The sequence below is a fragment of the Ursus americanus genome, chromosome 2, assembly GCF_024610735.1.
Source record: "Ursus americanus isolate L20-20 chromosome 2, mUrsAme1.1.p, whole genome shotgun sequence".
NCBI classification, from domain to species: domain Eukaryota; kingdom Metazoa; phylum Chordata; class Mammalia; order Carnivora; family Ursidae; genus Ursus; species Ursus americanus.
In genome coordinates this window covers 72,726,386-72,738,471 of record NC_142128.1, presented here as the reverse complement: position 1 = coordinate 72,738,471, position 12,086 = coordinate 72,726,386, and the positions used below count along the sequence as shown (strand labels likewise).

At 38.5% G+C, this 12,086-nt stretch overlaps 1 protein-coding gene across 3 annotated transcripts in view; it reads right to left on the bottom strand.

Moving 5' to 3' along the window:
• The window catches only part of ASPM (assembly factor for spindle microtubules), a 62,489-nt gene extending 53,730 nt beyond the window's left edge, over positions 1 to 8,759 (bottom strand). For 2 of the 3 annotated variants that reach the window (XM_045787741.2, XM_045787743.2), the window contains exons 1-3: positions 8,205 to 8,759; positions 6,694 to 6,837; positions 2,228 to 3,707 (exon numbers count right to left, since the gene is read on the bottom strand). In XM_045787741.2, the coding sequence (XP_045643697.2) occupies positions 2,228 to 3,707; positions 6,694 to 6,837; positions 8,205 to 8,498 (1,918 nt within the window). In that variant the 5' untranslated portion in view covers positions 8,499 to 8,759. The remainder of the gene's footprint in view (positions 1 to 2,227; positions 3,708 to 6,693; positions 6,838 to 8,204) is intronic. The other variant, XM_045787742.2, reaches the window with a different exon arrangement.
• Between the last annotated feature and the right edge of the window lie 3,327 nt (positions 8,760 to 12,086).

Sequence of the window (12,086 nt, the reverse complement as noted above, 5' to 3'; positions counted from 1 at the left end):
TTTTTTTGTTTTTTTTTCTTTAAAGATTTTATTTATTTATTCGACAGAGAGAGAGACAGCCAGCGAGAGAGGGAACACAAGCAGGGGGAGTGGGAGAGGAAGAAGCAGGCTCATAGCGGAGGAGCCTGATGTGGGGCTCGATCCCATAACGCCGGGACCACGCCCTGAGCCGAAGGCAGACGCTTAACCGCTGTGCCACCCAGGCGCCCCATGGTTTCCTTATTTTGAAAATGTATTGATAACAATTATTTTGTGTAACTGTTACAAGTATTAAAGGAGGTAAGAGTAGGGGCGCCTGGGTGGCGCAGTCGTTAAGCGTCTGCCTTCGGCTCAGGGTGTGATCCTGGCGTTATGGGATCGAGACCCACATCGGGCTCCTCTGCTATGAGCCTGCTTCTTCCTCTCCTGCTCCCCCTGCTTGTGTTCCCTCTCTCGCTGGCTGTCTCTGTCAACTAAATAAATAAAATCTTAAAAAAACAAAAAAAAAAGGGAGGTAAGAGTAAAACACTTACAACTGGGTCTGACAGAAGACATGCTCAGTAAATGTTACCCACTATTCTCAATCATGGGAGAGGAGGAAACAAAAGTGTTAGAGGTTTCAGGAGGAAAGAAGGGAGGGATGAGACAGTCTGTAGCAAAGTGATTAAAGTCAATAAATCCAAAAATAGCCAAACAGAGTTAAGGGCTTATTTGAGATTTGTGGTCATTAATTTAAAGACCAACCAGCAAGATTCAGGCACAGCGCAGGTAGAGTTTGATTGAGATTGGAATTTGCTAGACAAATATAATGAGTGGAAGAGAGATGAATGGAATGATTATGATGAGTCACGGAGTCCAAGCTGTATAAGTAGGAAAGTAAGGACATGTCAGAGTGAGGACTGCTGAAATCATGATGGATTAAAGAACTGTATGTGTAGGAAGGGGAGAAAAAATGTTGGAGTTGGGTTTCAAGAGAAAATGCTAAAATCATAGAGATGGTGATTAGAGACGGAGATGTTTTTAGGATGAAGTATGTTGAACTAAAAGGCCAGGGTATTGGAAAGATCCTACAAGGATTTTGAAATGATAAAAAATAATGATGGTAGTTTTGGAGAAGCCAAATGAGCCCAGTGTAAAAATCTTGAGAGTAATCTTTCATTATAACAAGGAGGAATATAGGTGGAAGAGAATGAAAAATGAACTTCAAGCTATTCTATTGCTGTTTGCTTTCTTTTCATTTGTTTTCAAGGAAAAAGAAGAAAAAATAGTCTAGAAGTAGATGTGAGAAGGAAGGTGGACCACTACCCCATCAAGAGGCCCAAGGTCAAAGGAATAGGAAGGAAAACGGACACAACTTGGAGCGCTGCAATGAAAACGGGGTTTTCAGGGGACAGCCAGGTTTCAGCAAGGTAACAGAATGAGGGAATGTTTATAAAAGACAGTGCTAATGAAGGACCATGAGTTCAGAGAGCACAGACACTTTAAAGGGCTGGAGAGATAGAGAAAATGGTTCAAATTAGGAGATATTCAAAGAGAAATGAGATAATAAATGAGAGAAAGGAGATGAGTGATACTTCCTGGGAGTTCTAGGATTCTTTCAAATTACCTGCTAAATAAGTAGTGTGCCTGCCTTGATCTTGACTGTCATGAGGTAATTTGGGTTAAAGGGGCATGATGGAATTAGTCCTGTTTTTGAGGCAGCCTTGATGGTAAGGCTGTGAGTAGTGGGGAAGGAACAATGATGTTTTTCCTGGAGGAATCCAGAGCTCTGGGGCCCTATCTTAATTCCTAATTAATGGTCAAGTAAAGGCTGAGGGAGAATAATGCCAGGAGGTGCAGAGGGTATGCAAAGGCCTCTTCTGCATTTTTTCAGATGGTATGAGGGGGGCCAGGCACATCACTGGATCCTCCAGTCAGGGCCTGGACTAAGGTGAGGCAAGTAAAGTACTTCCCCTGGGTATAAAACTTGAGAGGGTGCCAAATAACTCTGTAATCAAGATAAGTATTTTAATGCATTTTTAAAAATTGAAATTAATGCAGAAAGATAATGCACAAAATATCAAAGTTTCAATAAGAACAAGATCAAAACTATTTTAGAATTCGCCCCCATCTTCTACTAAGCAAACTGGTAAATGAAAAGTGCAACTTAATTCAAGCTAATCGATAGAAAATTTACTAAAACAAAAGAAACAGCAAATATGCAACCTATAGGCATACTTTCATTAAAGATTTTATAAATGAGACTCACCAGTTTTCTTCTTCAGGTTTAATTTCTCTCTGTTCATGTGTTTTGAGATGGGTATTATCACTTTTTTTGTTTTTTTAACAGTTGACGTTTTAGATTCCACAGGAGAAAAATGGATTCTTTTGATTTCTTGTACCTCTGTATGTTCTGTAACTGTAATTCTAACATTTGCATCGTTGCTGGTTCCCTCACTCTTTCTTTTACGGGCAACTAAAGTGGTCTTTGAGGGAGGAGTTATTACATTTTTATAACTCTTAGATTTATTGAATACTGGATCTATAACTGGAAGACAAGATTGAAAACTATCTTTCTCTTTTCGATTATCTGTTACTTTTTCAAATTCGCCTGCTACACTGTTGAGACCTCTTTTTGCCTTTGGTTTATTAGTCTCCTTTTGGTTTTCTCTGGTACAGGTGGGTTTCCTTTTAGTAACAGTAGCAGAAAGTATAGGGCGTCTTGTAAGTTTATCATGGCTGTAACTAGGAATATCTTGAATTGTAGAAAATTTAGGTTGATCTGTTGTAGAACTATAACAATTTGACTTCATTTCTAAAGCTTTGGGGTCTTCAAAAATAGCTTTGGGAGATTCTGAACCCCGACATTCAGGAATACGAGGTAAAACTCCATTTGTTCTCTGATCTTGAGACTGTGAGAACTGAGAATTTTTATTTGATGATGGTGATAATCTACATGTTTGCTGGGATATACATATATATGCCATATTATCTTTTACAAATTGATTTGGGGATAGAATTGGATTAATTGACTCTGATTCTAGATCCTGATTTAGTCCATAATTATCATTTATGAAAGAATCAGGACTTAAGATTGTCCGGTAATTTTCATGTACAGTTTTTGATTCCAAATGCACAGGACTTGAATTATCTTTCATAAACGTATCTGATGAAAGACATGTCACTACCTTTAGTTCATTATTAGCTTCATGGCTGTTTTTTACAAAGGAATCTGGGCTTAGAAAATTTCCTTGGCTTTGTGTAATGTTCAAAGTGGAAAAACAGGTTGGGGTAAGAATAAGTTTACTATTCTCTTCAGTTTGGCCATTAATATTATTTGTGGAGTTAAAGGAAGTTTCATTTACAACTTTCTCACTAAAATTAAAATCTTCCAAAATGCTGGCACCTTCTGCTTTCAACAGTTCCCCGTTTTCACATGCATGAAGAGATGTGTATGTTGTAGATCGACGTACAGAAAGAGGCAAGGAAGTCTCACCATGGCATTCCTTGAAAATGGGACTAATAGGTGATATCGGTATTTTATTTTCTTCAAGGATTAAAGAGTTGTTTTCTGTTGGAGAACAGCTTTCATTCATAGCCAAATTTTCACAAGCTTGTAATGGGTTCCTCACTCTGTCAACTTTTTGTGAAACACAAAATGTTTTGTTAACATTTTGAATACAGGAAATCCTCTTATTACTTGAAGAGGCTGACATTTTCTTCTTATTAATCGTATCCCAAAGACTCCTCTGCAAAAAATAAGCAAAACATAGAGGTTAAGTTGATAGCTACTGAACATTACCTTTAAATTAGCAATATTATGTATGTTACCTCAAGACTTATCAAAATAATCTTTCGGAGGAGTTAAGATGACAGAGTAGGAAAGGGACCCTATTCTTGCCTCGTCTCTCAAGCACAGCTAGATAAGCAATCATTCTGAACACCCAAGAAATTATTCTGAGGACTGAGAAACAAACTGCATAACTGGAGGGAGAAAAGAGGTCACACAGTGGAAGATAGGAGGTGTAGAGACATGATCTGGGGGAGAAAAGAATCACAAGTGCTGTGAAGGGGAGGGAGTGGTGTTTGAGTATTCACACATCAATCAACATAATACACCACATTAGTAAAATAAAGATCGAAACCATATGATCCTCTCATAGATGCAGGTAAAGCATTTGACAAAGTACAGCATCCATTCTTGATAAAAACCCTCAACAAAGTAGGTATAGATAGAGCATATCTCAACATCATTATGGCCATATATGAAAGACCCACAGCTAATATCACCTTCAAAGGGGAAAACAGAGCTTTTCCTCTGCAGTCCCAAGACAGGGACCCAAGACAGGGATGTCCACTCTCACCACAGTTATTTAACATAGTACTAGAAGTCCTAGCCTCAGCAGTCAGACAACAAAAGGAAATAAAAGGCATTCAAATCAGCAAGGAAGAAGTCTTTCACTATTTGCAGATATGATACTACATGTAGAAAACATGAAAGACTCCACCAAAAAATTGCTAGAACTGATACATAAATTCAGTAAAGTTGCAGGATATGAAGTCAACATACGGAAATCTATTGCATTTCTATACACTGATGAAGAAAGAGCAGAAAGGGAAATTAAGGACTCGATTCCATTTACAACTGCACCCAAAACCATAAGGTATCTAGGAGTAAACCTAATCAAAGAGGTAAAAGATCTGTATTCTGAAAACTATAGAACACTTATGAAAGAACTTGAAAATGACACAAAGAAATGGAAAAATATTCCATGCTCATGGGTTGGAAGAACAAATTTTCTTAAAATGTTTATATTACCCAAAGCAATCTACATGTTTAATGCAATCCCTATCAAAATACCACTGGCATTTTTCACAGAGCTAGAACAAACAATCCTAATATGTGTATGAAACCACAAAAGACCTGAATAGCCAAAGCAATCTTGCAAAAGAAAAGCAAAGCTGGAAGCATCACAATTTCAGATCTTTTTTTTTTTTTTTTTTTTTTAAGATTTTATTTATTTGACAGAGACAGAACGAAAGCACAAGCAGGCAGAGTAGCAGGCAGAGGGAGAGGGAGAAGCAGGCTCCTTGCTTTGCAAGGAGCCCAATGCAGGGCTCGATCCCAGGATCCTGGGATCATGACCTGAGCCGAAGGTAGTAGCTTAACCAACTGAGCCACCCAGGCGCCCCGACAATTCCAGATTTCAAGTTATATTACAAAGCTGTAGTCATCAAGACAGTATGGTACTGGCACAAAACCAGACACATAGATCAGTAGAACAGAATAGAAAACCCAGAAATGGACCCACAACTATATGGTCAACTAATCTTCAACAAAGAAGGGAAGAATATCCAATGGAAACAAGTCTCTTCAACAAATGGTGTTGGGAAAATTGGACAGGCACATGCAGAAGAATGAAACTGGACCACTTTCTTACACCATGCACAAAAATAAATTCAAAATGGATGAAAGATCTATGTGAGACAGTAAACCATCAAAATCCGAAAGGAAAAAATAGGCAGAAACATCTTTGACATCAGCTGTAGCAACTTCTTACTAGACAGGTCTCTAAGGCAAGAGAAAGAAAAGCAAAAATGAACTATTGGGACGTCATCAAGATAAAAAGCTTCTGCACAGTGAAGGAAACAATCAATGAAAGTAAAAAGGTAACCTAAGGAATGAGAGAAGATACTTGTAAATGACATATCTGATAAAGGGTTAGTATCCAAAATCTATAAAGAGCTCATCAAACTCAACACCCGAAGAAAAAATAATCAATTAGGAGATGGGCAGAAGACAACAACAGACATAACAGACATTTATTTCTCCAAAGAAGGTGTCTAGATGACTAAAAGACATGAAAAGATGCTCAACATGACTTATCATCAGGGAAATATAAGTCAAAACTACGATGAAATAGCACCTCACACCTGTCAGAATGGATAAAATTAGCACAGGAAAAACACATGATGGCAAGGGTGCAGAGAAAGGGGAGCCTTCTTACACTGTTGGTGGAAATGCGAACTGGTGCAGCCACTCTGGAAAACAGTATGGAGGTTCCTCAAAAAGTTAAAAATACAACTACCCTCAGACCCAGCAATTGTACTATTGGGTATTTACCCAAAGGACACAAAAATACCGATTCAAAAAGGCATGTGCACCTCAAAATTTATAGCAGCATTATCAACAATAGTCAAATTATGGGAAGAGCCCAAATGTCCATTGACTGATGAACGGATAAAGAAGATGGATATGTATACACAACAGAATATTACTCAGTCATCAAAAAGAATATCTTGCCATTTGCAATGAGGTGGATGGAGCTACAGTGTATTATGCTAAGGGAAATACGTCAATGACAGAAAGACAAATACCTATGCTTTCACTCATATGTGGAATTTAAGAAACAAACAGATGAACATAGGGGAAGGGGAAAAAAAGAGGGACAAGAGACTCTTAACTATAGAGAACAAATTGAGGGTTGCTGGAGAGAATGTGGGTGAGGGATGGGCTAAATGGGTGCTAGGTATTAAAGAGAGCACTTGTGATGGGCACTGGGTATTATATGTAAATGATGAATCATTAAATTCTACTCCTGAAACCAATATTACACTATATGTTAACTAGAATTTAAATAAAAATCTGAAACAAAAAAACACAAAAGACTTCTCAAAATTTTTACATGTTCTTATTTTCTTAGAGTAAATCACAGAATGATTAAAACTTATTACCTTTTTCTTTTTCTGCTCTTCTGCATTTCCTAGTAATATAGCTTGGTGTTTCAGAACATCATTTACAAGAAATGTCACAATCTCTCTTACTCGGCCTTCTTTTAATGGTGTCCAGTTAACAGAAATAACAATTTTTTCTTTAGGCTATAATCAAAGAACACATTTTGAATGAGTATAAAAGTTGTGATGCATAATAATCAAAACATTATGTACAGTTTAAAATACAGCAGATGACTAATAATTGTTAGTCACCAATGCTCTACACCCTAATAACATCTAACAAGTCAAATATATTTTCCTACCCGATCTAATTTCATTATAAGGAAAAAAGCCGCTATTAATAACAAGGTTCAACAAGAAAATAAAATTGTAATAAAATCTTAATTGCATCCACAGCCTGGCAGGAATTCATCAAATGCAAAACCCTGACAATGACAAAACAAACTCTGTGTCCATCGTTTTTCAGGGGAAAAAAGACAAGTTTTGTTGCAAAGTAGAAACCATAAAACATCATAAACAGCTAATTTAAAATAAATAACACTTTCAAAAAGTGAACTTTTACTCTATAATAAACAGCAAATTCTAAAAAAAAAATAAAAAACCCATAAAACAACTCTAGTCCACATAACAAAAAGAAATAAAAAGTATTACACAGATGGAAAAAAAATCTATCTTCCCATAGAACGAAAAGCAGGCATTCATAAAGTAGACGGGAGGGACAGGTTCTTAAGTGTAACTGAACCACTGCTGGCACACAAGTCAATGGACCTCAGATTAGGGCCTCTTCTCACTACCTTATGAAGCAGTTGTATAGACAACTAGTCAGACTTCCTCAGCTAATGGTCTATTTTCACACTTTCGGAGATTCTCAATGGGAAGGGCACAGCAGTCAAAATAAGCACGTAAATTCTTTAGTTTTTGGTAAGAGGGATGGAAGCATTACTATGGCCAATGCAATGCAGAAAAGCTACCCAGGTTGTTCTTGAAACAACAGTTGTAAAATTAAATTTGATTCACCATTAAAACTACACTGTAGCAAAGGGGCAAAAAAGGATCAAAATATTAAAGCATGTGCATCACATGCTTGTTTTTTTGCTGTAGACATATTCAGCCAAAACAAAGCTCTCTATTTCACCGCATAAGTAGTTACCCCGACTCTATTTGGAGTCAGTTTCCCTGATACATATGTAAACTAAAACGCATATTAAGATGACTGATAGTAAAAGCTGCTCTAACCAAGTTACTCTCGGCAATCCTAAAAATAGATAGATTAAAATGCTTCTAAAGATGCACCGTGCACGCGTAGTGATACGCTGTCACCGCCCAAATTAGCGCCGACCCTACCCATCTATAGAGCATGTGGAATAAGGACTAGCCCAGAGTCAGTGAAAGGAGGTAAGGGGTCCTTCGTTTGTGGGTTTCTTTTTCAAGTCGCACCCCTGCAACCAAAATGGGCACAGGAGAGCCGGGAGCCGGAGCGCGGGCCCGGGCACGCCCCGCCCACCACCTACCTGCAGCTCGAACCAGCGCAGCGAGACACTAAAGCCCTGCTCAGCGGCTGGGAAGTGGGAGATCTTCACTTCAGTGATCTCGTCGTTAGGGTTGTCCAGGACCAGAGGCAGCGTCCGCGAGTCTCCCAAGCGCACATCTCCGAAGCAGAGGAAAGGCGACCTGCAGAAGTGGCTGAGAGACAGGACCGGCGGGGAAGCTGCGGCATCCTCGGCCGCGTTGCCCCGCAGCCCCGCCGGCGGCCTCCGCTCGGTGGGGCTCACCTCCCAGCTTCGCCCCACACGCCGGGTCGCCATGGCAGCTTCGAGACGCCGCCCGGAGATTCTGGCGCAGCTCCCACAAGGCTGCTGCGGAGCGGGGACCCCGGCCGCGGCCGCTCGGAGGCGGCTGTGGAGGTCGTACAGCGAATTCGCCCCCCTTTCGTTTCCAGTCGCCGACACGCCAGAAAAAAAAGAAGCAAACGCCACAAATTCGCAAACTCCAAAGGGGAGCAAAACAAGTGTGGCCCTAACTTCGGTTTAAACTTCTCGCCTCCACCAATGGGCGCGCCAGGGCACCGCCCACTTCCTCACAAGGCCAATCAATGCGCAGCAGCCTCCGGCCAATGAGAAGACAGCGCCTTATTTAAACGATTACATGGGCCGCCACTGGCTCTGAGCGAAGGAGGCGAAAACCTTGGTGGAGTCTTGGCGACACCCGGAAACCCGTGGTTTAGACTCGAAATTCGCTTATTTGTAAACAGGTTGGGTTAAAGGGGAGAGAGTTAACAGCATTTCCACAGTAAACGTAGCAATCATTGCGGGTGACCGAGACAACCTTAGGTAAAACCGTTAAGTAGACAAAACTTAATTCAAACCATTCCTCTCAGCTAATATACCCCACTCAGAATTATATTCATTAGCTTTCCTTTTGCGGTTTCCTGGGGGAGAGATGGGGGGGGAATGAAGAAAATTAAATTTATCGTTGTGTGAATCTGCTTATTTCTGTGACTGTCTATACAAGTTCTCAGTCATTTTACATGCTGGTTCTTACCTCAGGATTCTGGGAGCAAAACTAGATAAACAAAGAAAACTGAGATTCCCAAGAATTCATAAGTAATGGTTTTGACAGCCAGTGCCCTTGACAACTTCTTCGTTTTTAATTGTAGGTATCTAATAATAATGATTATGGCTTGCATATTAGTATTACTATATACAAAGGATTGTTTAAAGTCCTTTACACATTTACTTCAACTTTCACTTCAGTTGAAATAGCTACTATTATTTGTATTTTACAGATGAACAATACAGAGCACACAAGACAGCAAGTTGCAAAGCTAGGATATGTACACAGGCAGTTTGCAGTCTTGCTCTTATCCACGATACCATACCTGCCTCTAAAGATAGTAAGAAACTAAAATATAATGTATGGACGTGTGTATGGGTACACAAAGTATACACAAAACAAAGTCTGAGTAGAAAAATGAGAAAGGGGAGATACTAAATTATATTCATTGACACCCAAAATAACCTGATGTTGAATCCTGTTAAACGATTTTTAAACAAAATTGTTTATTGAGGTTTTTTTGTGGGGGCGGGGGTGGGGGGGGGGTTTAGGACTGATCACAATAAGAACACTACTAGTTTTTTTAAGCAAAAAATGTTAATATGAGTAACAATGATTTTCAAGTACACTTAACTTATATTATTTCATATCGTTAATGTTATTCATCAATTAACATTGCAAATATAAGCCCTCTTAAAGCTTAAGTCACTGAAATGTTTTTTTCAACTCTTTTAACATGGTGATAGCACATTTTGTTTATGTGTTTTCCCTTCATGGTTTTTCATGAAGAAATGCTATTAACTCACTTTTTTTTTTTTTAAAGAAGCACAATGAACTGTCCTATTTTTTATTTGCCCCTCCACTTCCATTCCCCACTCTTTTACAGACTGTTCTTTGCTGTGGGATTCTGATCTACATTCTGTATATGCTACATTAATAGCTTTTTTACTCTGCGGCTTCTGTTTCGCTTCAAAGAGGGAGGTCACTAAGGGAGAGGAGGGAGGTGAGGGTACTTACTTCCTCCCCTCTCTCACCTTGGGCTGACTACATCTCAACATTAAAAGCAACACATAGCTGAATAGGTGCCCTCTCCACATGGGTCTTTCCCCTCATCCCTTTGGATCTAGGGGTGGAAATACCATAGCTGTTAATAGTTCCAGGGTATTGCATTATTGCTTGTTTCCCTACATCCCAGTCACATCTTTGCAAATGCAGGTGACCTTAGAACATGGGTTTGAACTGCACTGGTCTACTTACAGGACTTTTTACAGTACTGTAAATGTATTTTCCTCTTATGATTCTCTTAATAATATTTTATTTTCTCTAGCTTACTATATTGTTTAGGAATGTAGTATAAAATACATGTAACATACAAAATATGTGTTATGTCATTGGTAAGGCTTTTGGTCAACCATAGGCTATTAGTAGTTAACTTTTTTGAGGAGTTAAAAGTTATGCACATTTTCAACTACAGGAGGGGTCAGTGTCCCCGACACCCACATTATTCAAGAGTCAACTGTATTTCGCAGCCTCTCTCTCAAATCTACACCTTGGGAAAAACTGGCGATTTCCTTATGACCATTTCATAAAGGAAGGAAAAGCCTGGTTTATGGATGGAACTGTATGGTAAGCCAGAGGTTCCATTTGTTTATGGTCTTTGCATTCAATTTTTAAGGAGGCATGCAGAGTATGTTCTGCATTCCCATGCTGTTAAAATGTGTTCAATAAAACCTAGATATGCTTTATTAGGACCAAAGAACTTTATATTTATTTTAAATATCAAAATAACACAAAGAACTAGTTCAATATACAATACACTTCCTAGTCTTCACAGAGAACTGAATTTTTCTATAAAGACATTTGTACTTATGAAACATGAGACAGCTAAAATATCTATGTAACTCACAAGATACTTCACACACAGTTGACAAAATAATGAATTTTGATATTTTAGATTTTTCTTTGTAATTGCTTTTAAGTATCCTTTAATGATTAAAAACAAAACTTATGATTTGAGACTGAAGGCTAAGTTCAAAAGCATTTCCACTTTAATGTACATCATAAATCCCCTTAATTAGAACACTAACTACACAACATGGAGCAGCTAAATGCCCACCTCTGTATTCATTCTTTTTGGCAGCCACACTCATCTATTGTAATACAGTTGTATCTATAAGGATAGGAAAAGTCCAATTGTTGGAAGAAATAAAAATTTTGTAATTACACCACAGTACACTGTCCAACTTTAACGCAAGCAGGAATACCAAGCAAAGAGGCAAAATAACAATGAGAAGTATACATGCTCTTCATTCAAGAAATGTTTTAGAATCTCCAACAATAATGCAAGCACTGAAATTACTTTTTTACTTAAGAATTAAAAAAAGATATGCCCATCTTTGTATGACCTCTATTCTTTCAATATAATTCTTATTTTCTCTTTGTATAAATGGCTGCAGAGGCTAAATTGTCTTGGGATTCTTCAATAGTCATAGATTTAAAATCAATACATAGCAAGTTGAATGAAACATTAGAGTAAACAAAACATAGTCACTCTCTCTACCAAGACCTTCTTTCTCTCATCTTCCACACAACCTAATCCTCTAACTTCTATCTTATTAATGCTACTTCCAAAGAGAAGAGCAAAATGCATGCTAATATTCTAGGATAAAAGTATCTTTAGGTTGAAATAACATTAGAGGAAACAAAGGGGTGATCCCCCCAAAAGAACACAGACTTTACCAAGAGGGGGATGTGCAAAAGAAAGGGGAGGATCTAAGGAAGAATTGCCTATAGTTCCTAGAAATTATTTAGAAAATTATTCTCACATTATCCATTATTCA